Source organism: Dysidea avara, chromosome 5, assembly GCF_963678975.1.
Source record: "Dysidea avara chromosome 5, odDysAvar1.4, whole genome shotgun sequence".
NCBI lineage: Eukaryota > Metazoa > Porifera > Demospongiae > Dictyoceratida > Dysideidae > Dysidea > Dysidea avara.
In genome coordinates this window covers 27,046,201-27,070,716 of record NC_089276.1, presented here as the reverse complement: position 1 = coordinate 27,070,716, position 24,516 = coordinate 27,046,201, and the positions used below count along the sequence as shown (strand labels likewise).

General features: G+C 37.3%; 3 protein-coding genes across 4 annotated transcripts in view; 1 reads left to right on the top strand and 2 right to left on the bottom strand.

Moving 5' to 3' along the window:
- LOC136255985 (transcription activator BRG1-like) overlaps window positions 1-24,516 on the bottom strand; it is a 59,515-nt gene that overhangs the window by 17,551 nt on the left and 17,448 nt on the right. The window contains exons 28-37 of one of the 2 annotated variants that reach the window (XM_066048893.1): window positions 18,602-18,700; window positions 18,380-18,404; window positions 16,803-16,878; window positions 12,847-12,952; window positions 12,682-12,783; window positions 12,334-12,450; window positions 12,098-12,125; window positions 12,000-12,046; window positions 11,854-11,952; window positions 11,599-11,768 (exon numbers count right to left, since the gene is read on the bottom strand). In XM_066048893.1, the coding sequence (XP_065904965.1) occupies window positions 11,682-11,768; window positions 11,854-11,952; window positions 12,000-12,046; window positions 12,098-12,125; window positions 12,334-12,450; window positions 12,682-12,783; window positions 12,847-12,952; window positions 16,803-16,878; window positions 18,380-18,404; window positions 18,602-18,700 (786 nt within the window). In that variant the 3' untranslated portion in view covers window positions 11,599-11,681. Of the gene's footprint in view, window positions 1-11,598; window positions 11,769-11,853; window positions 11,953-11,999; window positions 12,047-12,097; window positions 12,126-12,333; window positions 12,451-12,681; window positions 12,784-12,846; window positions 12,953-16,802; window positions 16,879-18,379; window positions 18,405-18,601; window positions 18,701-24,516 lie in introns of those variants that run through there. The other variant, XM_066048894.1, reaches the window with a different exon arrangement.
- On the top strand, window positions 4,466-6,673 carry LOC136255986 (uncharacterized). The gene is made up of 2 exons (XM_066048895.1): window positions 4,466-4,562; window positions 4,823-6,673. The coding sequence occupies exon 2, from the start codon at window positions 4,860-4,862 to the stop codon at window positions 6,360-6,362; it is 1,503 nt and encodes a 500-aa protein (XP_065904967.1). The 5' UTR covers window positions 4,466-4,562; window positions 4,823-4,859; the 3' UTR covers window positions 6,363-6,673.
- Window positions 7,711-11,582, bottom strand: LOC136255988 (L-threonine ammonia-lyase-like). The gene is made up of 11 exons (XM_066048897.1): window positions 11,327-11,582; window positions 10,002-10,075; window positions 9,901-9,946; window positions 9,501-9,686; window positions 9,394-9,449; window positions 9,159-9,333; window positions 8,678-8,844; window positions 8,497-8,622; window positions 8,217-8,384; window positions 8,107-8,164; window positions 7,711-8,019 (listed from the first exon to the last, which is right to left on the bottom strand). Exons 1-11 carry the CDS (start codon window positions 11,495-11,497, stop codon window positions 7,891-7,893), a joined length of 1,356 nt encoding a protein of 451 aa, XP_065904969.1. The 5' UTR covers window positions 11,498-11,582; the 3' UTR covers window positions 7,711-7,890.

Below are 24,516 nucleotides of genomic sequence, written 5' to 3'. Positions count from 1 at the left end.
TTCAATGGCAGTGTTACAGTGGAACAAAGAGAAGAAATGTTACTAAAGGCTGCAGGTGGAATAACAGATAGAGGATTTATTGCAGCACTAGAAAAGACAATTGCTGTAAATGCTGATTGTATTATACTACTTGGACCGTTTTCTAGTTTTGTGCGGTCTGCAGCTTCAGATTACACTTCACTTCATGACAACAATAGATGTGTTGTGTCGATATGTTCTGAAAATTTTCATGACCAAAATAGCACAGTGGTCTCATCCCATACTCTACCAGATGTAGTTTTACATAATTGAATGTCCTCCATGCAATGTATGCTTTAGTGCATGTACAGGTAATACATATATTTTGCATGTAACATTAAATACATGTAATTCTGTCTGTGAGCAGCATGAATGATGTACAAATTTCATATGGTTTTGTATGCAGCTTACTTTTTTCAAACTTGTCAAGTTCAGTTTGGGCATAGTGGCACGGTCACTGTAGCAAAGTGGCCAGTATATATGCTCAATCCTTCATGGTCTTACTTATCAGTACTTCATGTTGCATGCTACAGTAGTACTGTGATAGGGATCATGAGGTATATATATATATATATATACCAATTAATCTCAGTACCATTCTATGTACTTTCTTATTCAACAAAGTGAACAAACTTTGTGAGTACTATTTTTGTAGCCAGTAAAATCACGATAGAAGTACTATAATGATGTATTGGTGTAGGTATTAATGATACAATGTACCAATACAAAAATCATGGAAAAACTCATCAAAAATTTTTGTTGTTGGATGATTTTTGTAGCTGTACGAACAATTTGCATGTACAAAATAATATGTTCTGTTAAAAAAATTTGCCGATTATGCCAGTGACAAAAATATGTTGCATCGAAATTTTAAAACATGGAAATTTTCTACAGCAAAATATTCCTGATTTTTGGTAATATGTCGTTGTTCTTGTGTTACATTCTAATAGAACAGTCAGATTACTTGACTGTTGAAACTACAATACATGATGATTGATGTATATATAGATAGCTAGACCAAGTTGATATATGAATTTTTAGTGTTTTTGAGTAACTCATAGCTCTAATGTTCAAATGACTTACATACAATGTGACATGCTTTAAACTGGACCATCAGCAATTTGCAACATTTTCAAATAAAAGATGCTGTACCAAATAAAATACCCCACATTAATGTTCCTGACAAGAAAAGTGCATTAAATTCCACAAATCAAACTCAAGCAGCATTCTTGATGACAACCGAATAGATCATGTGAACTAGAGCTAACAAGTGTTTGAGTGTTTTCTTCAGCCCATACTGTTTGTTGCAGTTTTTTTGTTAAGAAAGCTGCTAGATGCATGGTAATCTTTTACAACATTCATACCACGGTTAGTTATAGAAGTGGTGGAATCGGTGCTTGTTCTACTATAGCTACGTGGCTATAGCCAGCTACATGTGAAGTTTATAGCTGAAGTTAAAAGATACAGTTATTTACAACGAAACTATATTCATTCTGGCTATATTTTAGTTCACCCCACATGGGAACATCTCCAGTTGTCACACAGTAAGCAGCTACCAGTACCACATGAGAGATCACCTGTGGATCATGATGATAAACAGTCGACCAGTGGTAGCTAGCTATGTAGACTGTGCACATATAATATGATGGGAGATTTTTTAAAGCTATATTTGTAAGAGGGCCCTTACTACCAGGACCATACTGAATATACTGACACTCAAGGGAAGGAGATTACAAAGCAAAAACATAATGAAGTATAAAATATAAATGATCCATGGATAAACAGAAGGACATGAAGAGATGCAAACAATTCTACAACATAGCTAAAAACTAAATCTAGTAACAACTGGAATGCCTATACCACAAGATTAAAAACTCTATACATAGCAAGATCAAGTAGCACACAATAATTACTTCAATAAAATGTTTGACTACTCTTTTAATAGAAATTGTAGACAATTTTGGAAACATACATAATAATATTTCCACCCTAATTGTAGATGGTAAACCTATCTCAGATGCAAAGAGTAAAGCCAATGCATTAAACAATTATTTTGAGTCAGTCTTCACTTAGGAAAATTATCAAATATCCCTTCCATGAATGGATGCACCAACCCTGTGAACACTCTGCCTACTATGCCAAGCATTACATTTTCAGTAGCTGGTATCCAACATCAATTATCCCTATTAGATGCCAACAAAACGAGTGGGCCAGACAATATTCATCCATATATCTTGTAAATGAAATATCTCCTATACTGCAAGTTATATTCACTCAATCACTAGACAGAGGTATACTACCATCCGATTGGCTCATGGCTAATGTATGTCCAGTTTTCAAGAAAGGAAACCGTATTAACTACCGACAAATATCATTAACTTCTGTATGCTCCAAAATTATGGAACATATTATATTTCCATAATGGAACATTTAAGCTCTAACAACATTCTCATTGATACCCAGCATGGGTTCAGATCCCAGCACTCTTGTGTTACCCAACTCATTTTATAGTCTCATTTCACTACATGATAGAAAACTTGTCATATGCCCTAGACCAACAAAAACAAGCCAATGTCATTCTCCTCAGAGGCGTAGCCAGCCTTTCATGATTACCAAGGCTACCAGGGCTTTTGGCTGTCATTACCAGGGCTGACAGTACTTTAAACTGACAGGTTGTGAGCTCCAGTTACCATGGCTTTGGCTGTGATCACCAGGGCTCTAGCCCTGATCTGGCTACGCCCCTGATTTTCGCATTTGATAGTGTTCCATGTGGCTAAATTCATTTTGTAATTGCTTTCCTGAGCATATCAGCTGTGCTGTCAATGATAAAGATATACCCACCTGCTACTTTATATTCAGCTGTCACTCCTTGAGAATTTATTTATTAAGGCTTTAATACATGTACCCAACTGTCCACAAGAATATAGCTAGTTTTCATTTTGGCCCAGGCCCTTTGTAGGCTAAATTATAAAATTTGGAACACTTTAGCTATAGCTACCCCTCTTTGTAACTCCGATCACTTTTTGTAATGCACCTATCAATCTCAGGCAATGCTCTCCTACTATTAAATCACTTGCTTACCTCACTTACGTACGTCCAATTTTGGAGTATGCCTCTACTGTATGGTCCCCTTATGTCAGAACTGATATTGCAAGACTAGAAATGGTCCAACGTAAGGCTGCTCGTTTTGTCTTCAACAAATTCTCGGCATACTCCAGTGTGACCTCTATGTTGTCTCAATTAAACTGGCAATCACTTGAAGTAAGAAGAACTAATGCCATCATCACCATGTTTTACAAAGTTATCAACAACCTTATTTGTATTGACTTCTCACAAGATCTCCAAGCAGTATTGTCATCTACCCAGGGCTATCTTAAAAGATTCATCAGTTTACCTGCTAGAGTTAACTCATATTATCATTCATTTCTCCCACATTCAATTCGACTTTGGAACTCACTACCTACTAACTTAACTAATGCACCTGACTTAAACACATTTTGTCACGCACTTCATCTTTATAGAGAACAGTTATTTTAAGTTCACATCTTTTCACATGCACACAACACTCAATTATGAGGTATGTGCATTAAACAAATTAAATTAAAATTAAATGTATTGCCCCACCACCACCCCCTTGGGCGTAAGTGGGGCTTTACAGGGGGAATTGACACGAAACTGCTGCCCCACTATGGGGCATTTGATGATCGTTCAGTAAGGGGGCATCTCCAAACTGATTTTGGTACACTTAACGTCATAATGACACAGACCCCCCCCCCTCCCCCTTAACGTCACACTATGAAAACAATGCATTGGTAATAGAAGCACAAAACGTTATATTCTTTACCTGAAAACATAGTCTACCAACAGTATAGCTGTTTAATCACATCACTTTCTCTTACACTATAACAGCTTTAATAAAAATTAATAACGTCATGGGCTGAACCCCCCTCCCCCCCTAACGTCATTATGACGTTAAGCGTACCAAAATCAGTTTGGAGATACCCCCTAAAAGCACCCAAATATTTTTTGTTGTAACTTGCTTCGCTATGTCTAAATCCCACGTTGCAACTGGGGCCAACGGTGGGGATTTGACACGATAGGTTTGCCCTACTATGGAGCATTTGACATTCGGCTGTGTCAAATCCCCACTATAGCCCCATATATGCCCGAGGGGGGGGGGGGGGGGGGGGGGGGGGGCAATACATTGATAGGTGCATAATAATTAGATACAATGTAACACACCTGTAATAATTGCCAAGGGAGTGGTAGTGAGTACAGACTAGCTATCTGGCTAAACACTCGCACAATGTAGGAGAACTAGGGGACACCACTTACAACAACAGTTCCTTTGAGGAAGTCCCTTGCCATAAATATTCCCAGACTGAAGATTTCTTCAGACTCCTTCTTACCAGAGCCTGATGTTGGAAACAGTGAGCAAGGCACTGAGAAACCATCCTCACGCTTCACGATACGAGAGTGTGCGGACAAATTCGGAAAGCAGATGAGGGCGTCGCCGCCTCACTATGTAAAAGCATAGATATCAGGTATGTAGTATAGGAAAGATCATCATTTTATTGATGAAAATTGAGTGTTACAACAATAATAATGTGACTTGTGAGGTGAGTCCTCAGACACACACTGTCACTCACGGAGCTATACCCCAAGAGTGGGTGTGGCAAGGAAAAAGTTACAAAAAATATTATATAGACTACGTATAATTATTAATTAAGTGTCAACATTCAAGAACATTGAGTGGACTAGTACACTACGGGCTTATGTGACACGCTTCCCTCTCCTTCTTTAGTTCCTGCAAGCCAGAATCACCTGGCCGGCTAAACTGAATGATGAAAGTCCTAGCACAATGTTTGGTAGCTTATGCAATTGTGTCAGTACTTGTTGTCGGGTGGATGTATTATGTAGTGATTGATGCAGTGGTACTACATGATCAAGGATTGCTATCAGGGCCAGATATCAGTCCAACCCAACCAGCTCATCACCATGATGGTAGATCCATACAGCCAAACAAAACAATTGTAGAGGACGTCACTACTCAGTATCAGGAGTTATCACAAGGTCACATGTTTATTTATAGTAGCTTTGAAGAACAGACTAATGGAGCTAGAAACTTGTGGCAGTTAGAAATGTGGGCCAAATTGTTGGACATGAAGGTTGCAGAGCCATTTGCTGTGGACTCCATGTTTGGTGTGATGGGAGCAGTTCCTCACTTTAACCAAACATTACGATTTAGTAATTATTACGATGTAGAGAAATGGAACCAAAAGGTGACTAAGTATGGAGGAAGTCCGCTAGTGAAATGGGAAGAGTTTTTGTCTAAAGCTCCTCGTCAAGCAATAATTTTGTACGCATTGCTCAGACCACTCAAAAAGCCACTAACTGTTACATATGGTGTTGATGATATTAAAAAGTATCATGTTAGTCCACGTGTACAGATTTCAGATGATTCCATGTTGTGGATTAAGAACAACTTCAACATCTCTAGGGTAGTGAATTTCGTCTATTCTTCAATTTACCAGCATATATTGACTTTAAAAGAATTCAATTCTTATGTATTTGGGGACTTGAAGCCAAATGAAGTGACTTTAATATGGGTTCACTGGATTGGTATAGGTGCAGAAATGTCACTCAGGATAGCAATCAAATCAGCGCCTTCTTCTTTTAGAGATTTGACTAATATTGAGTTTACCTATCCACTCAAACCTCATTCAGTAAAACCAGACATTTCACCAAGCCAGCAAGTCTTAAAAGCTTATAAAGCTTATGTTTCTAAGTATTTTGGTAATCGCAAATATGTTGGAATTGTCTTCAGAACACATAATGTTATGTACCTGTCTCCAGAGGGTGGTGATTTTGCTAAACGCAGCAAATACTTGCTTGAGTGCAGTACATCTCTTCGCAGTAAACTCGACAAAATCAGAAATAAGTTGGGAATATTTTTGGCCTATGATTTGGGTGCACAAGGTGACAAACATGGATATTATGATCCCAATGATAAAGGGCTAATTCCGTTACGTGATCAAATACTCTTAGATGTCTTCAATGGTAGTGTTACAATGGAGCAAAGAGAAGAAATGTTACTAAAGGCTGCAGGTGGAATAACAGATAGAGGATTCATTGCAGCACTAGAAAAGACAATTGCTATACATGCTGATTGTATTATACTACTTGGAAGAGGTAGTAGTTTTGTGCGGTCTGCAGCTTCAGATTACATCTCCCTTCATGACAACAATAGATGTGTTGTGTCGATATGTTCTGAAGATTTTCGTGATCAAAATGGTACAGTGGTCTCATCCCATACTATACCAGATGTACTTTTGCATAGTTAATAATATCCTGCGTGTACATGACTACAGGTGATATTTCATATACTTATGTATCCACACAAAAACAGCCAAGCTGTGAAAATAGGATGTGGCCTTCAATAGTATGGGTGAAAAAGTTGTGGTGGCATGAAATTAAAGGCCACATGTACACTCTTTTTCACAGCTTGGCTGTTTTTGTGCAGATTTCACATCTTTTTGTACTCTATATGGCTCCAAATTCAGTGGCTTTGGAATATGTTTTTACCCACATTTCTTATTTGAAGGCAGAAGTATGTTTAAATTGAGATTGTAATATTGTGGTAATACTCTAATAGAGCACACAGTTTTGAGGATTTCTAATAAAACACACATAGAATGTTCTAGAATTTCCATTGCTACTGTAGATCTATGAAATTATACACCTTCACTATTAAGTACCTTTTAGCTAGAATATAAAAGTAGAAGATGAACAGCCATGATAGCAGTAGTTCAGAGGGGTTAAAGGCTTGAGTGTTTAGTATGGTAAGTTTTTTCAACATCATTCATGCACTTTGTCACCCCACGGTGACTGTACTATTAGAATATCTTGACTATGCAATTTACAGATATTTGGTTTTTGCGTAGCTTTTATTCCTTTGTCTTTCAAATGCACTGCTATGATGGCTAGCCTATGTACACACCAATTTTCAAGTAATTTCCCATAAACATGCATTAATGATAAAATTAATATTCATTTTATGTGATGGTGAATAAACATAACGTTCATAGCACTGGATATTTTCAGATTCCTTGCAAACTCAGTACATAAAATCACCTTTATATGCTCTTTATCTATATCAAATTTCAAGGTAATTGAATCACACATTTGCATTTTATAATGATTTTGCAAAGTGTGTGAAAAATCTAGGTCCCTGTAGACCCCTTAAAAACTAATGAACACAAATGGGTCAATTGAATAAATTAATCAAATTTGCCGTGTGGCCTACCCTACCTGGCAGACCGCTATAATAAGGGACCATGGAGTTATGCAGGCGTGAAAACAGTGTTTTCTTTCTTCCTGTCAACTATTATACACATGATTGTCTTTTCTTGACCACATGACACACTGCTGCTTCTAATGCATGTTATGACTTGAACTGCAATGTAAGTGAAGGGGATAGCTAAATACCTTGAAGTGTGTGCTGTGTATATTAATTCTTATACCACCATGTTTTACACTGGCAGATCAGCAATTGCTTGGCCTGCCATGGCATGCACATGTAGTTATTAAGATGTTATTGTTACACGGCATAATTATCAAGTATAAGGTTAAATGTAACTGTTATACATACTAGAAGGCAATAATCCTGGTGCATGAGTTGATGTATCCGTATTCAGAATCTAGTTGTGTGTTTTATTAGGATATTTTTTATATACAAATGACTCGATACAAAAAATCTTATTTACATAAATTATAGCTATGCAGACTAGCTTCAGTTTGCCGGCTGTAAAAATAAATATATTAATTGCCACAATAAGGCCGTGGTAGCCGATCTCCAATGTAATAAATTCTTTAGATTGTGCCAGAGGTCATTAGTACCTTGTCTTTTCCCCAAGAAATCCTCTTGCTATATTTCTTCTCAAGAGCATCTTTCAGTTGGTTACTTTGTTTCCATCCAGTAGTGTCCACCGAACACCTCACCTATGTATGAAAAGCAACTAAAATAAGACAATTCCATGTGTAGAAACAGAGTCTATTTATAGTTGCAAAGAAAACTAATTTTTTTACCTCTACTGAATACATATCTTCTTGTACCCATGGTCTCTCATGAAATATGTCTCGGACACTGTATGTATTAAAATACAATAAGTACAATATGAGTGACTTATTGTATATACCTGGCATTGTGTTGTACTAAGAGTTTTAGTAGTTCACTAAGGCCACCAGGACGATCAGTAATGAGTACTTGAAACATCACTAATCTGCCATCATTGACCAGGCCTCGTTCTAAACATCTGTTAAGGACTGGTGTGTCTATGTTTGATCCTGTTAACACCACTGCCACACTGTAAGAAGGAAAAATAATATAGGTATCTGTACGTACAGTGTACACACACGCACATGTACACACACACACACACACACACACACACACACACACGCACACACTATACTAACTTCTTTCCCCTAAGATGGTTCAGTTTTCCAAACAAACAAGCAGCAAGACCAGTAGCTGCGGCTCCTTCCACTACAGTCTTTAGTATTTCAACTATCCGTAAAATGGCAACAGCAATCTCATTCTCACTATATATCATAACACACACCATATCATGAACTCACTGACAACCACACTATTTACCTGACTGTCACCACTCTGTCAACATGACGAGAGGCTGTCATAAAAGATCGAGTACCTAGCCTCGATACAGCTAGTCCATCTGCTAGCGTTGACTGTGCTTCAACCGTGACCAATTCTTTCTTGTCAAATGACTGTTTAAATGCATCACAATGGTCTGATTCTACACCCTATACAAACAACACAGAAAAGATAAATACACTTTAATGTGTAGATTAATCTGTAGATTGGTACATAAACAAAGATTGATATAGAAAACCTTATTTGAAGGTTGAATTGTGACACATTACCCAATCAAATCATAGCCTAACCATAACATTACTACACTGTAAAGCCATCATGGGGTAGTGTATTAGTTCCCAGGATTCTAATGAAATAATGTATTGTTCCCCTATACCAAAAGTGACAAAGGAAGCCTCACAACACAGGAAGTACTACAGTTACATGACATGATATTTAGTGGGTGTAATTTCATTCAACTCACAATCACTTCTGTGTCAGGAGATAATTGTTTCACAGCAACAGATATTCCAGCAATAAGACCACCTCCGCCAACAGGCACGATAATGGCATCCAGTGGCTGTCCAATATCTTTCATCTGGTCGATCACCTCTATGCCAATTGTCCCTTGGCCAGCCAAGATGTTAGCATCATCATATCTACCAATATATTCCCCATATGTAAGGCTTAGTTCCTATACACAACATGGCTTGACTTACCCGTGAATGTAGACTTTTCCTGTCTCATTGCTTATCTTCATTGCATTGTCCTTTGACTGTACAAACAGGCGGTATATATAGTAGCAGTCAAGAAAGTATTACAATACCTCTACGACATCATCTCCTCGGATGATCACTTCAGCACCAAATTGTTTACACCTCTGTAGTTTAGTAATAGGGGATACTATTGGCATTACCACTGTCACAGGAATACCGAGCTTCTTGCCATGATAGGCTAGTGCTTGAGCATGGTTACCAGCAGAAGCTGCAATAACCCCACAATGTTTCTGTGGCTACAAAAAAAACAAAAACATGAAAAGTCATTGCCATTTAATCATATACACACACAATACTCAACAATGTAAACCACATGACATCAAAGGAAACCCACAATGTAAACTATCATGACATCAATGTGTAATTATACCAACTATGATGCAATAGTGTACACCACACTTTGAACTTGTTAATTACTACAAGTGATAACATTTTAAAGTACTAGCTAACCTCAGTAAGGTTTAACAATGCATTCACCACACCTCGCTCTTTAAAACTGCAGAAAATACAATAAATTTGTGCTATTAATTCGGTGTACTTTAACCCTTTACCTTCCTGTAGGCATGGTGTACTCTTGCTTGAAGAATAACTTCATTCCAGCTAACTCTGACATCCGATCAGAATACTATAGAATTAATAAAACACATTATAATCTTTTAGTCAATCTGGACCCTCACAAAGCAACAGGTCCGGACAACATCCCATTATCAACATGACCGATAACCAGTGAAATATGCTGTAATAACAGGTAATATAACTCAAGTTACTTTACTTGCAAATGTAACGCGTTACCTAAGAATCACGAGCTAATACACTGTTGATTTCTATTAGTATATACTCTTGATTATAGATATTTTCACTAATTTTCGAAATTCATAACTAACTTACTTTGGCAGGTAAGAATACAGTAAGAACCTGAACAGTGAAAGCTAGCTAAATGAGCTTTCTGAATGATAAACTAGTTACTGCTATGTAACCACAGGATAAATAAGCCACTCCAAATGAGACTGTAGTTTCCCACCCTCTGCCCGCATCACGTCTGGGCACCCGCATTGCATGTCATTATTGTCATGATTTTTCCAAAACCACTTCCTGTGCTGCTTTCTGGAACTTCTCATGGAGCCTTTTATTTTGTATTGCTAAAAAGCACAATGAAACCTAAAACTGAACGGTTCTGGTGGTTGCTAGCTTGCAAAGGAGCCATTTTCATGACCTTGAAATCCTCTCATAATTGAGATAATCTAATAGAGCAGTCACATCTTTAGTAATGAATAATGATAATAAGCCTTCTGCCCGCACCAAATAACGAAAACATTAGGACGGGAAGCTACAGTCTCATTTGGAGTGGCCTAATGAATAAAATGTTCAGTTGACAGCAATAATGAATGACCATGCGGGAGGAGAATCTACATGCGGGTGGGAAATGGGAAACAATGAATTTTCTTGGAGTGGCCTAATGTGTAAATTTGCTAGGTGTAGCATGCTGAGTAAAATACTTGGGCTCGCAAATTTTAAAGTTGTCAGCAACGAGGTCAGTAAGTTTGGTTTCAATAGCTATAAGTTTAGATTAGAGTTCAGTGAAAACAAGGACTGGATATTAAATGCTAGTACAACTATAGACAGTGGGAACCGGCTCGTATTAACTTTTCTTTATCCGAGCGTCACGGCACATTATAGAAACTTCCACCAGTATAAGTTAGGTTTTCAGCCATCACGTACTAGACAGGCTGACGGTTCTCCCCTGCAAATTACAGAAAGGAAAGTAATAGTCTAGAAGCAACTGACAATGAAGCAAATTAGAACGTCGTGGCTTTAAAAAGGTGTGTTGGGGGTGTGTGCGTATATTTCGCTGATTAACGCCACGTGTAGGGCTCACTTGTAAATTGGTCTTGTTGATTCCTCCGTTGTATATCTTTTCAGTAGCACTCTGTACGTCCTTGTACGTGATGGGACGTATCTTGATGGAGTCATTCGCGTTGCCAGAACCCTTGGCCTCATCATCTGAAAGATCTTCGTTCGGAGACTTCGCTAGTCGGTTGACATCCATAACCACCGTAGCACACACAAAATAATGACAAAATGTGCTGCTACTTCAGACTTTCAACTATAATACCATGACGCCGCATTTAACATAACCGGTTGAACAAGTTTTTGCAATTACAAATGGAAAATATTGTAAATATATACGGAAATATGTGTAAATCAATGAGTATCTCGTGTGGGGTGAACAGTCACAGTTTCCTGATGCTTGAAGCTGGTGATGGCACTTGTGATGAAGTGTAGGATGAGGAAGGTGACTGGGGGGTGTAGGAGGCAAACTGTATGGAGAGAAAAGATGGTATATAGAGAGAATGCATGCACGCATGCACACACACACACACATATGCACTTGTTCACACTTACACTATCCCTGGAGTCCTCATAGTCACTCTCAATGATAGCTGGTATCCTTGACACCTCCACCCTCTTACTACGACTTCTCTTAGTAGCACTCCTCTTACCCTGCCAGAGCATCACTACATTACATTACCAAACACAGTGTAGCTTACCTTCCCCTTGTCTGATTTACTGCTCCTTGAACGTGATGGAATGGAGTCTACAAAAAAAAAAAGTGTATTTATACTGGTCTGATAATATGAATTAGTACCTTCATCAGATGCAGGTGAATCATCATTCTGCAGTGAAAAATAATAAATTAAAGAACCATTACTGATGACCAACACTCTTTGGTAGTAAACCTAACAGTTACTGTACATGGTTAAAATGGAACGAACTGGAAAACAGACTTGCAAACAGACTACCCTAGAATCACCATAGTACAGCATCCCAAAACCTTATTACACACTACAAACCTAACACAAGTAACTAGGAGACACAACTAACATCATGTAAGGTACTGTGAAGGGATCCTTCATTGTCACTTTGATCAAGTTCTGAGCTCTCCAGAAGAGCACGATAATGTTTGAACACTTGTACCAGCTGAGTAGCATCATTGTAGATCTGAGGATGGTATAATGGAGAACATTAGCTTAGTGAACTATATAGTATTGGTGTAAGAACAGTAAGGCATGTACAGAGACACGCCACTGTGTGCAAACACACGCATGTACATTACCTATACACGTGCATATATTATACCTAATGGAATTTAATATGTAAAGCACATACAATACAGCAAAACTATTGTGTGTAGTGTATAGTCAGTGTGGCTCCCTAAGAAGTCATTATTACCTGAGATCCCTCCACATTGTAGGTGTGTGTATTCTGACATAACAACATCACATCAGCCTCCAGGTCATCCATACCACGATACTTGTGCTTTGTAATATTATCCTGTGACAATATTTAACGTAATGGGACCAGTTTGTATGCTTTTTTATTGTGCTGTGATCTTACCTTCATCTTACGGAAGTCTATTGGCTTGGTAATCTTCTGATAGTAATCTGGTAGGTCTTTGCGGGTCGGCAACACCAAGAAAATGGCACTCAGTTGACGTCCATAACTACAAGGAATCACACAAAGAATGTAATTATGCTAGATAGACAGGATATATGCTACAGAGAAACCTGTTAACATGAACACTCTGGACACCTGCATTACAGGAGCTCACCGAATCCATCATATGGACTAGACAAGCTTCTGTCCAGAAACTTAGTGAAGGTGCTTAAGTATTGCCTCTCTAATTGACAAGTTGATCAGGAAAAATGGTGGTTCTATGCACATATTATACAGGCACACACCAACACACCACAAGTAGCACTGACTGAGTGATGTATGGTTGAGGAGATACTATCTGATGATGTACTCAGTGCACATACACACAGAAACATATATGAGATTGCACATACGTAACATAGTGTATTAGCAGGTCACTGGAATGTCAAGTATGGTAGAGAATGTATATTACAACACACACATGACTGTTCACTTATACAGAAAAGAAATCAGTTGAGGGTTATCTGGTCACAATTTCTTATGAGACAAATGACTAGTACATGTTCTACTGTTTGGCTTCAGTTTATACTTCATAACCACTTTGAAGCACTTCTCAGCAATACTAAACCTTTCAGTAACAAACCTTATCATATCAAAGATAGCAGGTTCATAAACAATTATGTTATACTATGGCTGCAAGCGATATACAGTCTATACCTGAAGTTGAGGGTGTATAAATCAGCTAATTCTGAGCATTCATGGTAAAAGTCATACACATCACTCCATGCATGTTGACCTAATAGGTGACAAGCACTCACTCCATGCATGTTGACCTAATAGGTGACAAGCACTCACTCCATTTGTTTTATTATGCACAAAGTTGATCGTGGAGTGTGGGCTATTAGCCCTCAGAATGCTATTTCTACGTTATCATGTTTCAGTACATGCTGTTAGTTAACATGCAATTGTCGGATTAAGTTTTAAATTTTACTAAACTAAATTTGCTGTTGGGACAATAACATTATAGGACTTACTAACCTAATTTCATTGTAGTGATCTTGTTCTGTGGTCTGCTCAATGATAGACATGTAACACTTAGAAATACACATCCATGCAAATAATTACAATCAACTAGTCGGAATAGCTTAACCTTCAATAGTACACCCCACAGTGTAAGCTGTGTGTCATTTAAGCGTACCATGTCTTTGAACTGGTTGGGCATCAAGGATAGAGCAAATCGCTTTCCAATCAAGGATATACTGAGTTAAACCACTGAACGTCACCTTTGAATGCCCACGCTAAAGTGGAATATCTACTGTTATGCACTGTCCATTGTTACTACACATGTAAATGAGCTTCACTGAAATCATTATCATCCGACACTTGTTGGTGACAATACGTGTTAGATTAGTAAGAACTAAGAACATCTGACATTGTTACATACACCAAACAGTGTCTGATCATAGATATGTTGGACTATTAAGGTGTTGAACTACAGATTTTCTTGCTTTACAAATGTAAAAAAGTCCAGCCATACAATATCAATAACCGGTAAGTATACACATGCTGAGGTGAAGAAACCTGCAAAACTGGTTATGTTACTGTAGAACTTGACAGTCAGCAAATGCTGTCAATCCATTAACATCCATTATGAAAGAAGAATAGTTCATGTTACAATAACTTTCAAAATCTTTGATGTTGTTGTGATGATGTCACAGTTAAGACCACAGTGACATTATTATCTATTATAAATGAGTTGTCTTGGTGATATCGGTTACCTGAGATACTGAATGTTTTCATTTTACATTATTGTAAAGAGTTGTGTAATAATTGTGATGTGCTACAGATTGGTACAGTATTACATCATTTTTGAATATCTTTGATCTACATCAAAGCTAGGCACAAAGAGCTTTAGAGAACAGTGTTTGAAATGAGCAAACATAACTGCTACAAACTGTCTGTACAAAACTATATTTGGAAAGATATTTTTGCTGGAAAATTGAATAGTTTTTACCTTAAACTATTGTCAAGTACGACGTACATTTTGTCTGGATGAAGTTTCTACCAATAGTGAGTGTCTATGATTGGACATTGCGTCCAACCAAACTTAGATAAACCTTCATGGCTGCAACTGCCATATGGAGAATCACTCTAATAAAACACTCACTAAGTACACCAGATTGTTAGTACACCATATTGTAAATTTGTCATTTTATTTTTCTTTGCAAGAAGAGTTAAGTATTTCTTCACTAGATTTTGATATTCTAAATCATTTCTGATAGGCTACAATAAGCAGAGAAGACAGTTGTGTGTGTTTCAAGACTGTGGCATGATGTACACATGTGTAGCATGTGCATGCACTAGAAGGCTATGGTGCTAAATCTTGATAAAACCACCCAGAGAAAACATTGGTGAGTAAGCAAACAATACAGGACTGGGCCAATGTAGGACTGTGTAGTGGACTATTATGGTAATGTGTAACTAGTTTTGTTGGTACCTGAGACTATTTGTGTGCATTGATTTTCGTATTTGTTGTAATTATTTGACAGTTTCTGCAATGTAATATAGATAAGTTTGCAAGCCTATAGAAAATTATTTGGGATATTATACATTGAAATTTGGTGAGACCTGTAGTCAGATGGAAAATTGAACTGCAAGAGTAATTCCCTGCTTACCTTGTATAGTATGTTCACGTTGAGCTGAATCCTGAAAAACAGCTAAAAGTTAAATGTGGATTTTTTCTCAACAGAGTTAACACTTCAGCCAACCAGATGATTATTGGTAACAGCAAAGGTGTCAACAACAGACACGTACGGTTTGGCTCCATTATAAGTTCGGGAAAGGACTGTAATGGACACTGTGTTTGTATGGCTTCCTCGTAGGAAATGTATTGTAGAAATTTTGATTGGCCGTAAAGATTATGTCAAACATTTGAACAAAAAGATTTTGAAATATTTTTAGCGGGTCAAGCAGTAATACAAATGAGCCAAATTTCAAGATCGTGAGTAATTGCATCCATGAGTTATTAAACGTTTTTGAGGATTCAGCTCAACGTGAACATACTATAGTATTATTACCTGGCACCTGCTTTTTAAAGAAGTATCAAAACAACAAAGAGGTACAGCAAGACCTCATATGTCAAAGTGACTGTTCTATTAGAGTGTTTTGTCAACTGGTGTACAGAAGAGTTTGGTATAATTGTTCTATTAGAGTTATCAAACAGAGCCTAGCGTATGGTTTTATTTATTTGAAAAGGTTAACTTGCCGCAAATTTTGAGTGGAAAAATTCATGATGAAATCCAACTCATGAAAATAAAATTTCCACCCCTCAAAAAAATCCTGCTATATGATTTAGTACTGTACACTTGCAACTATACTTGGCAAGTTAAGTAGTAACAACTACTGAATCAAGTGCAGCACACCAATTTAAATGCTAAGTACATTTGCATGCACACACTCACACAAAAGTTTACTTTACACAGCAACAACAACAACAACAGACATACTAAGCCATACAATGTACACACAGTACTAGTGATGTGCAATATGTCGACTATATCGATTATCGTGATATATAAAGTTTTATATCGTAGTCGCGATAAAAAAAATTAATATCGTTATATCATGATATATGATGGTGTAGCAATTTCATCAGAAAATGATGTGTCAAGACAGTATTAATTTCTCTATAACAGACTTACTTACAGAGGAAAGTGCATGTTAGGAACTATGTTACATGGTCTATACTCAATTTACAGGGTATTACCATGACTTCATGCAATTTGTATATCATGATAATTTATCGTATTGTGATAAAAGAAGAGAGCAATAATCATGATAGGCAATATACAAATTTGCTATATCGCACAACACTACACAGTACACACACAACACTACACAGTACACACACAACTAACTTGTCCCTGTACTCCACAACTGACTCCCACAATTTAGTTAGAGTATTAATAAGTTTGGGAGACACTGTGTTGGCTTCTGGAATGAAACAATACAAGTTAATCAATATGTGTTTGCTAAACACAACATTTAGGTATTTAGCAAAATTAACAACTAGAGAGAATGTTTAGTAGCATCAATTGTATGATCTATCAGGCAATTCAGCCATATATATCACTCAGGGGATATACACTAGTACTCATTATCAAACGGTACGGTAGTACCGTTTAAGTAGGAATCCATGTGAAATTTTTGCGCGACGCCCAAAATCGCGCCTTTAAAAATCATCCTAGAGATATCTTACGAGACGAAAATCACCTTTACAGAATAGTACTAGTCCATATAATACACAAAACAGCATTAAATACAACAAAACACTTACAGGTGACCGGATACTGAATTTTAAGAATTGCCAAAACTTAGAATTTTAGACTGACTGCCTGACCACAGTCGCAAGCCTAGAGGACAAACGAAGCAGTGCACGGCCACCATTTTACGCAACAAAAGCAAACTCACCAGTGGGATGTGCCTTTTGGGGTTCCGACGAGTGTGTACCCACTGCGCCTTGTCTTTTCCTTTATCTTCAATCAGGCTGCTTGTCTTCTTCATCCAACGAAACCATATCGAGGCGTTAATTTCTGTATCAACACTTTCTTTAAGCAGCATAATAGATGCCACAAGATTATTTAAGGCACTTAGACTACGCTACTGTACAGAGGAATAGATTATATTCCTTACTGATATAATCTATGACGGAGGGTACTGTACGGAGGTACTGGTACTAGCTAGATAGCTTCACGATAGGTCACAAGATCACGCCCATTCTTCATTCTACGTATTATCGATCTATCGATTGAAACCACGATGACACACCCCTTTTGCGCTAGCTGTATTTCAGTGACCACACACCTTCAATTTGGAAGGCTGACTCGACATACTCTATAATCGATCGAAACCACGCCCCTTTTTGGGCAAGCGCACATCTTGCAGGCTGCCTCGAGATACTCTAACACAGCAGTCACCCTAATAGAACAGTCACATGTTTATAGCTAGCTGTATGCCTTAACAAAAAAATAATAAACCAACTAGTAAATTATAAATTTAAAAATAAAGTAGGAATCCAAGCGATAAAAAGTAGTGAAACAAGAGAAGAACGATGGTAGCTATTACAGCATAGCTCGGTGGGAAATTCCTACTTTGGCATTGAACACAAAATAATGGCTATATATATCATGCCAAAGTAGGGATTTCCCACCGAGCTATGCTGTAATAGCTAACATCGTTCTTCTCTTGTTTCACTACTTTTTATCGTTTGGATTCCTACTTTATTTTTAAATTTATAATTTTTAATATACTAGTGTACTGTATTATCAACAAAATTTAGTGGTAAAACATGTGGGGCCAGATCACAACTCATAAGTGTCTTTAATTCAGAGCTAGTGCTTACAGAAGGCATCATTCACATGTGTAATATGGGACAACATCACAAGCATCTGATACACACTGACACACACAAACACCAACTACATAATTCACTCACTTCCTTTACTTTTCTTCTTTCTTTTCTAGAAATAAAAAAGGGAGTTCTATATCACATATGCTACTGTACAAAAAGTTGATACATACGTACAAAACATTGGACAAAATACTGATCTGTAAATATCCAGGCAAACATTATCACTTTTTTACAGCATCTTTTACTGAAACCTTCGTATACTAAACTATATTGTACTACACATATTATCACAGTGTCAGAACATACATTGGCCAGATCAATGCCGTCATCTTTCTTGGGCTTCCGTTTCCTCTTGGTAGTCTTAACTTGTTCCTCCACCTCCTCCAGTGTGCCATCCTCTAGTGCCTGTACAACATCAAGACAGTCAACAGTGATAACGTATACGGAATGTTAGATATAACAAGTGTATTATCTGGCCAGTTTCAATGTGAAAAGTCACTGTACATTTGCAATGGGAGAAACTTATGATCTATCTTTCCTAAGTGGTTGACCAACTAGAGGTGTACTCAATGTATGATAACGTACTATACAGGAGGAAATAATTTCACGGTATTTGAAGTGGTAGCAAAATTTGATAATTGGAAATCCACCACACAATTATTATTACTGGGATATTAGCCAGAAATGTTTTAAAAAATCTAACTTTGAAAAGTAATAATAATGTTAACACAAGCAGTGGATGAATTGTCAGTATTAACTACTCGTAATACAGCATTCTTCCCTATACAATAACTACATTGTATGTATATGTATTATAGTGTGCAGTATTGTATATCATGTGCTCAGTGGGCGCACGCCTGCTTTCCTGATATCGAAGCCACGTGTCTGCATGTCTGTCCATGAGCAAACAAATAATAGCTTTCATTCAATGAATGCTGTTTACTTACTGTGACAAAGGTTAACTTTCTTATAAAGTGTTTTAGACAAACTATAAAACAGTTAAGACGCTTCTGTGCGTAATATATGGTTTGTTCAAGTTACACTCCCTTAGCAATGCATTGCAACATAATTCATGAATTACAAAATAATTACTGAATTACATAATGCATTCAATTTAACTAAACACATTTTACTAAAATAAGTGGCGAAAACCTGACAATGGTGCATTTTTCAAATTCTTTATTATTGAATATTTATAATCTACTTAGCCAAGTGTATGCTCTGGCCAAGTTTCAGCCTTGCATGCCAACAACTTTTGGAGTCACAGCCCTACAACAGAGAGATCGACTTGTACAGCAAGTATTGGGAAAATAAATTACAGATGCTTACAAAAATGGCTGTAACTTACAAACACAATGCAGTACAGAGTAGCAACTTGCACTATTGTGTTCACCATGAATAGGGGAGTCCATTACTGGGTAGCGTAAACTCTCAATTATCGGCAAAATATTTTCAATTATCGGCACGAGATTACTAGAGATTATGTTGAGTTATACGATAATTTACGGCATCTATCAAAAGAGTGAGGAAATGAAATCGAAGTAAAACTTCTCTGTGAACCTTCGAAGTTTATTAATACTTGTTTTATTTGTTGATGTAGGCCTGTAGCAGTGTGGGAACAGTGATGAATGATGTTAAGAGATACCACGTGGTGAAAACGTAACTAGACAAGGAGGGGAAAGGAAGACCGCAGTCACGCTTAACTCCACTCAAGTTTTATTGTCATTTACTGCTCCCAAGAAATGAAGGAGTCGAGGAAAGAGTGGACAGACCTGTCATTGATACCACTAAGGCGGGGCAAAAGATTTTTATAGTGATAAACAGTAAAATCAGGTTCCTACTAGACACTGAAAGATAAAGTGATATGCTGGCTGCTCACCGTACTAATCTTGGGCCCAAGCCCTCTATCACACGTGCTGAAGACACTAAGCTGGCAAAGCTGCCGGCAAATACTGTAAAGGCAGGAAGGAGATTTAGAACCGTTCATCAGAGTTGACAAGCTGAAAGGTGATCACCACTACAAAATATATAATTTAGTTGTCCAGTCTACTAATATCGGCAGTATGCACATGCTGTAAAAAGAAGTGAAAGCAGTGGACAGAACTGCCATTGATATAATTAAGGTGGGCAAAAGATTTTTAGAGCAAAATCAGGTTCGCAGAAAGATAGAAGGATATGCCAGTTGTTAATTAATGCTACTAATCCTTGGACCAAGCAGTTTTTATCACGTGCTGAAGAGACTAAGCTGGCTAAGATATTAGTGAACACTGTAAAAGCAGAGTGGGGCGAAAGTAGAAAGAAAGTTTATGTGATTAATAAAACAAATGTTCGAATGTTCATGAGTGTTAACCAGCTGACAGGCAGTCACCAACAGGAAGTATTGTATAGTGCACTAGTACTGACAGTATGCACATGCTGTATGATGCAAGCAGTGGTCCAGTGTACTAAAAGGTGATGACGGTGAATCGTCTAGTGAAGAATTCAAATTCTTCTGTTGAGTTATTGTGTCTTTCCCCTCTTTCAGGTTTACAAGATAAGGCATTGTAAGTGATGACACTTTTCTAATTGATCATGATAATGATAACCAGTGTTGTGTACTGTGTGTTTTTGAAGTTATGCTATAGAAGAGACTAATTTCTCAAAGAGCTATGTGTTTGTGGAAGATGCGTATACGAAGACTGCTATCCTGACATAGTTAGTTATGGACAAGCTTGGAAGACGGTTGATTGATCCATACTATGTATTGCAGACCCTGTATTACAGGTTAATGTGTACTATAGACCTCCATTGTAACGTGGAATGAGAGTGTAATGTTAATAGTATTGTACATTTTCATCATTTAAATATGCATGTCGTATTGTTTAAAAATTCATATCTCCAATGTTAAACGTTTTTTTGGCTATGGTATTTTTCAGTGGTTGTTGAGTGTGGTTAGTACAACATGTGGTAATTTTTGGGGATTTTTCTGGGGCTTGCAAGGATAGTAAACAGGCACTTTGTTGCGAAAGAGCCGATAATTGAAGCATTAATGGTAATGGAGTGCTGGTAATAAGGTAAGCATGCCAATAATTGAGAATCGAATGTCAGTACTTACACACCTGTAACTACCTGTCACATAACACATGCGCTTGTACTTATAGTATTTTGTAGAGGCGCTTTAGATGCTTCTAATGATACAAAGTTTTAAGCATTGTGATGTTCCTGCATGAAGCTACACTGTTTGGTAAGTTACGCGCCGATAATTGATACTTTACGCTAAGTTTTTCCTTCTATCACCTTTCTTCACAGACGAAATCAGTGAAGAAAGTATGATCGCTTCAACATGACGTAAACAAACGCCCATAACTCATGTATCCTTTAGTCTACAGCTACAAAACAAAGATTTTCGAACTCCTAGGCAAATAAGATGATACACAGGCTTTTATTATTACACTCTTTCTTCACAAAGAACAAAGTGTTTAAAAATTTTACGATATTTTTTTTTCATTTACACAAATATTTTACCCATTGCAATCACAATAGCCTATACTAAAAAATTAGGCTTGTTCCATTATGCTAGTTTTTGCAGATCCGGTCACTAGATTACATGTTATTCAAGGGTTAGTTAGTATTAACTGGGTGCCTGGTTCTTAGTAGCACTTGTTTCTACACACAAGAAAAAAAAGTCTGGAATTGATGATGACATCATCAAGATAAATACAACATTATAAAATTTAACTGTGGTGGTGATTCATACAATGCAATTAGTTTACTTATAGAAACACTGAAATTAAAAGTATAAAAATTATGGGTGAGATACTGGTGATGACAACATCAATAATTTCATTTAGTTCATAGGGTCATATTATCTGGTGATGATGAGTGATATTATTATTTGGAGGTGATGGAGTTGTATGGAGAAAGGTGCTAGTGGTGACAGTGATGGTGATGAAGGAGTATTCAGTGGCAGTGGTGAAGAATTTAGTGACTTAGTGACTAATCACGATGTGCTCATTGTGATTCAGTCATGTTGGTTACTATGGTATGAGCGGTTTTGATATTCATAGATGTTACGATATTGAGCAGTATAACTATATTACCAGTATGCCTTAGTTAGATGCCATTTTAGACCTCTACTAATACTACTATATCCAGGTACGAAAGTAGGACAGTTTCTAAACATTTTTACCTTTAGTTGAAAGACAGAATTGTGTTCAGCAAATCACTTGGTATCACATGAGGGCTCATTTCAGTTTTTCTTAGGAGATATATAACTTGTGTCTTCTTTATGATAATAAACTATCATGTTGTTCAGGTGTCATCTTAGCTAGTCTTATGGTCTTCTCTCTATCTAGCTTCTCTTGCTTCCCTCTGTTCTAAAGTTTCTTTGTCACATCTTTGTTGTATAGTTCACTGTGTCTTCATCTACATTAGTCTTCTTGGCTTTCAAAGGAGCCACGTTCACCAGTTGCACACTCTCGCTCTCTGCCTCGGTCTTAAGCACTTGTTCTTTCGGTAAGTAATGATGAAGGCTTGGTAGCACCAGAAGCATTACTAATCCACAGTATAATTCCTTGTGTGAGGTTTGATTGGAGTGTCAGTGTACTGTCATTATGCAGTGGTATACAGTTTGCTGGAGCTGGTGATCGTTTATGGAATCTCAAGCATAGGAGTGTAATATACCACGTAGATGTGTAATTGACAAAGAACTTGTATGTTTACCAAATCGTATCGTGATTTTTGTTTGTTTGTTAGCATTACAGTAGTATCAGGGTTCTATTTATCGCATGATGTTTGATAGCACCAGTTAACTTTGTATTTCTTGTTCATGCATCCAGTACACAAAACATTACATGGGCGACTCACTTATGTGGAGCTCACCCCATTAATAATTACTATTGTTGAATTCAGTGAAAGATTTGTCAATAGAAAGCACAAACTGTGAAATGCAACATAATGTGATAACGTGTATAATCTGAAGGTAAGGTTGCTGAGCAAAGATAGAATTGATCCTGGGATCCCTGGTCAGGATGTGCACCCAGCCACTGACCTCCCTTAGTTTCTACCTTATAAATGTTTGACTGTTAAGCATAATGATATCCTTCACGGTCTGTATGAAGGCATGTTTGGAGATTGTTAGGCTAGGAACTTACCACCAAAAATTCACCTTCACACAACTTAGCTACATGATGGATGACTGCCGGATGAACACTAAAAATATGTACTGGCCACTTTGTATGCCACACAAAGCTCTAGAAATGTCAAGGAGTTTTGCTACATCATGAAGAGTGTATAGCTACCTTATATTCTCCTAAACAAACAACAACACTGCATACGTATCTATCGAAGTATCCATTAACTCTCTCTCTGTGTGTCATAACTGCCACATCTAATAACATATGTGCTGAGTACAATTTCGACTCCGCTACAGCTTGTTTGTCCATTTGTTTAATAATATAGTACGCTTACCCGTCTTCACACCCACAGGTCCTGGTTACTAGGGTAAACAGATTCCTCATGGATGATTACCAAATATGGAAATGTATTGCATTGAAAGAAGACTAGCTTGTCAGTGATTCGAGTTGTCAATCATTAAGAAGGAATGAAAGAAGACAATTTGCAACATTGGGGACAGTTACAAGCTACCTATGGCACAGTGCCCAGTCTGCCCACACATTTCTTTACACATAAACATCGGGTGTGACAGTGGACATGAGTAAGCACCTTAGAGCAGTATTAGTAGTATTGTATACTCTCAGCTAGGTAGTTAGTGATATGATCATGTTCACAGTTGATTTTACCATTTTCATTTAATAAAAATCTTGTGGTGTACACATAAACACCTCAATCAAGTTTCTTAGTCCTTAGGGAGTATTATGATAACTAGCTACTTAGTGAATAACTGTACAGGTTGGCTAATACAGCCCCACATTTTCAATCCATATATGTACCTGACGGTTAGATGGTTAATATTGTGTATCTCATCCATCCATTTGGTGTTCCCAGTATACACTATACAACCACCCTAACAACTAATACTTTACAATATTACAATCTCTGGTCTATACATAGTCTAGTGGCCACCATACAAGGCAGTATTGGGAGATGACATGTACAAATGATATCTAGTAGTACGCAACACTATACACTTGTACATGTCACAGTACAACTTGTAGTATCTTGTTACACTGGCAGTGTTGTTATTGTTCACTACAACAATAAGTTGTAGTTGATATCAGAAG

Bases quoted from the DNA above. Each gene is read 5' to 3' on its own strand.
- LOC136255988 (XM_066048897.1), bottom strand. From the start codon at position 11,497: ATGGATGTCAACCGACTAGCGAAGTCTCCGAACGAAGATCTTTCAGAT. The intron at 9,334-9,393 runs GTAAGTCAAGCC...ATATATTGGTAG, and splicing joins GGAAAAGTCTACATTCACGG to ATATGATGATGCTAACATCT. The intron at 8,845-9,158 runs GTGAGTTGAATG...TTGTTTGTATAG, and splicing joins CTCCTGACACAGAAGTGATT to GGTGTAGAATCAGACCATTG.
- LOC136255986 (XM_066048895.1), top strand. From the start codon at position 4,860: ATGATGAAAGTCCTAGCACAATGTTTGGTAGCTTATGCAATTGTGTCA.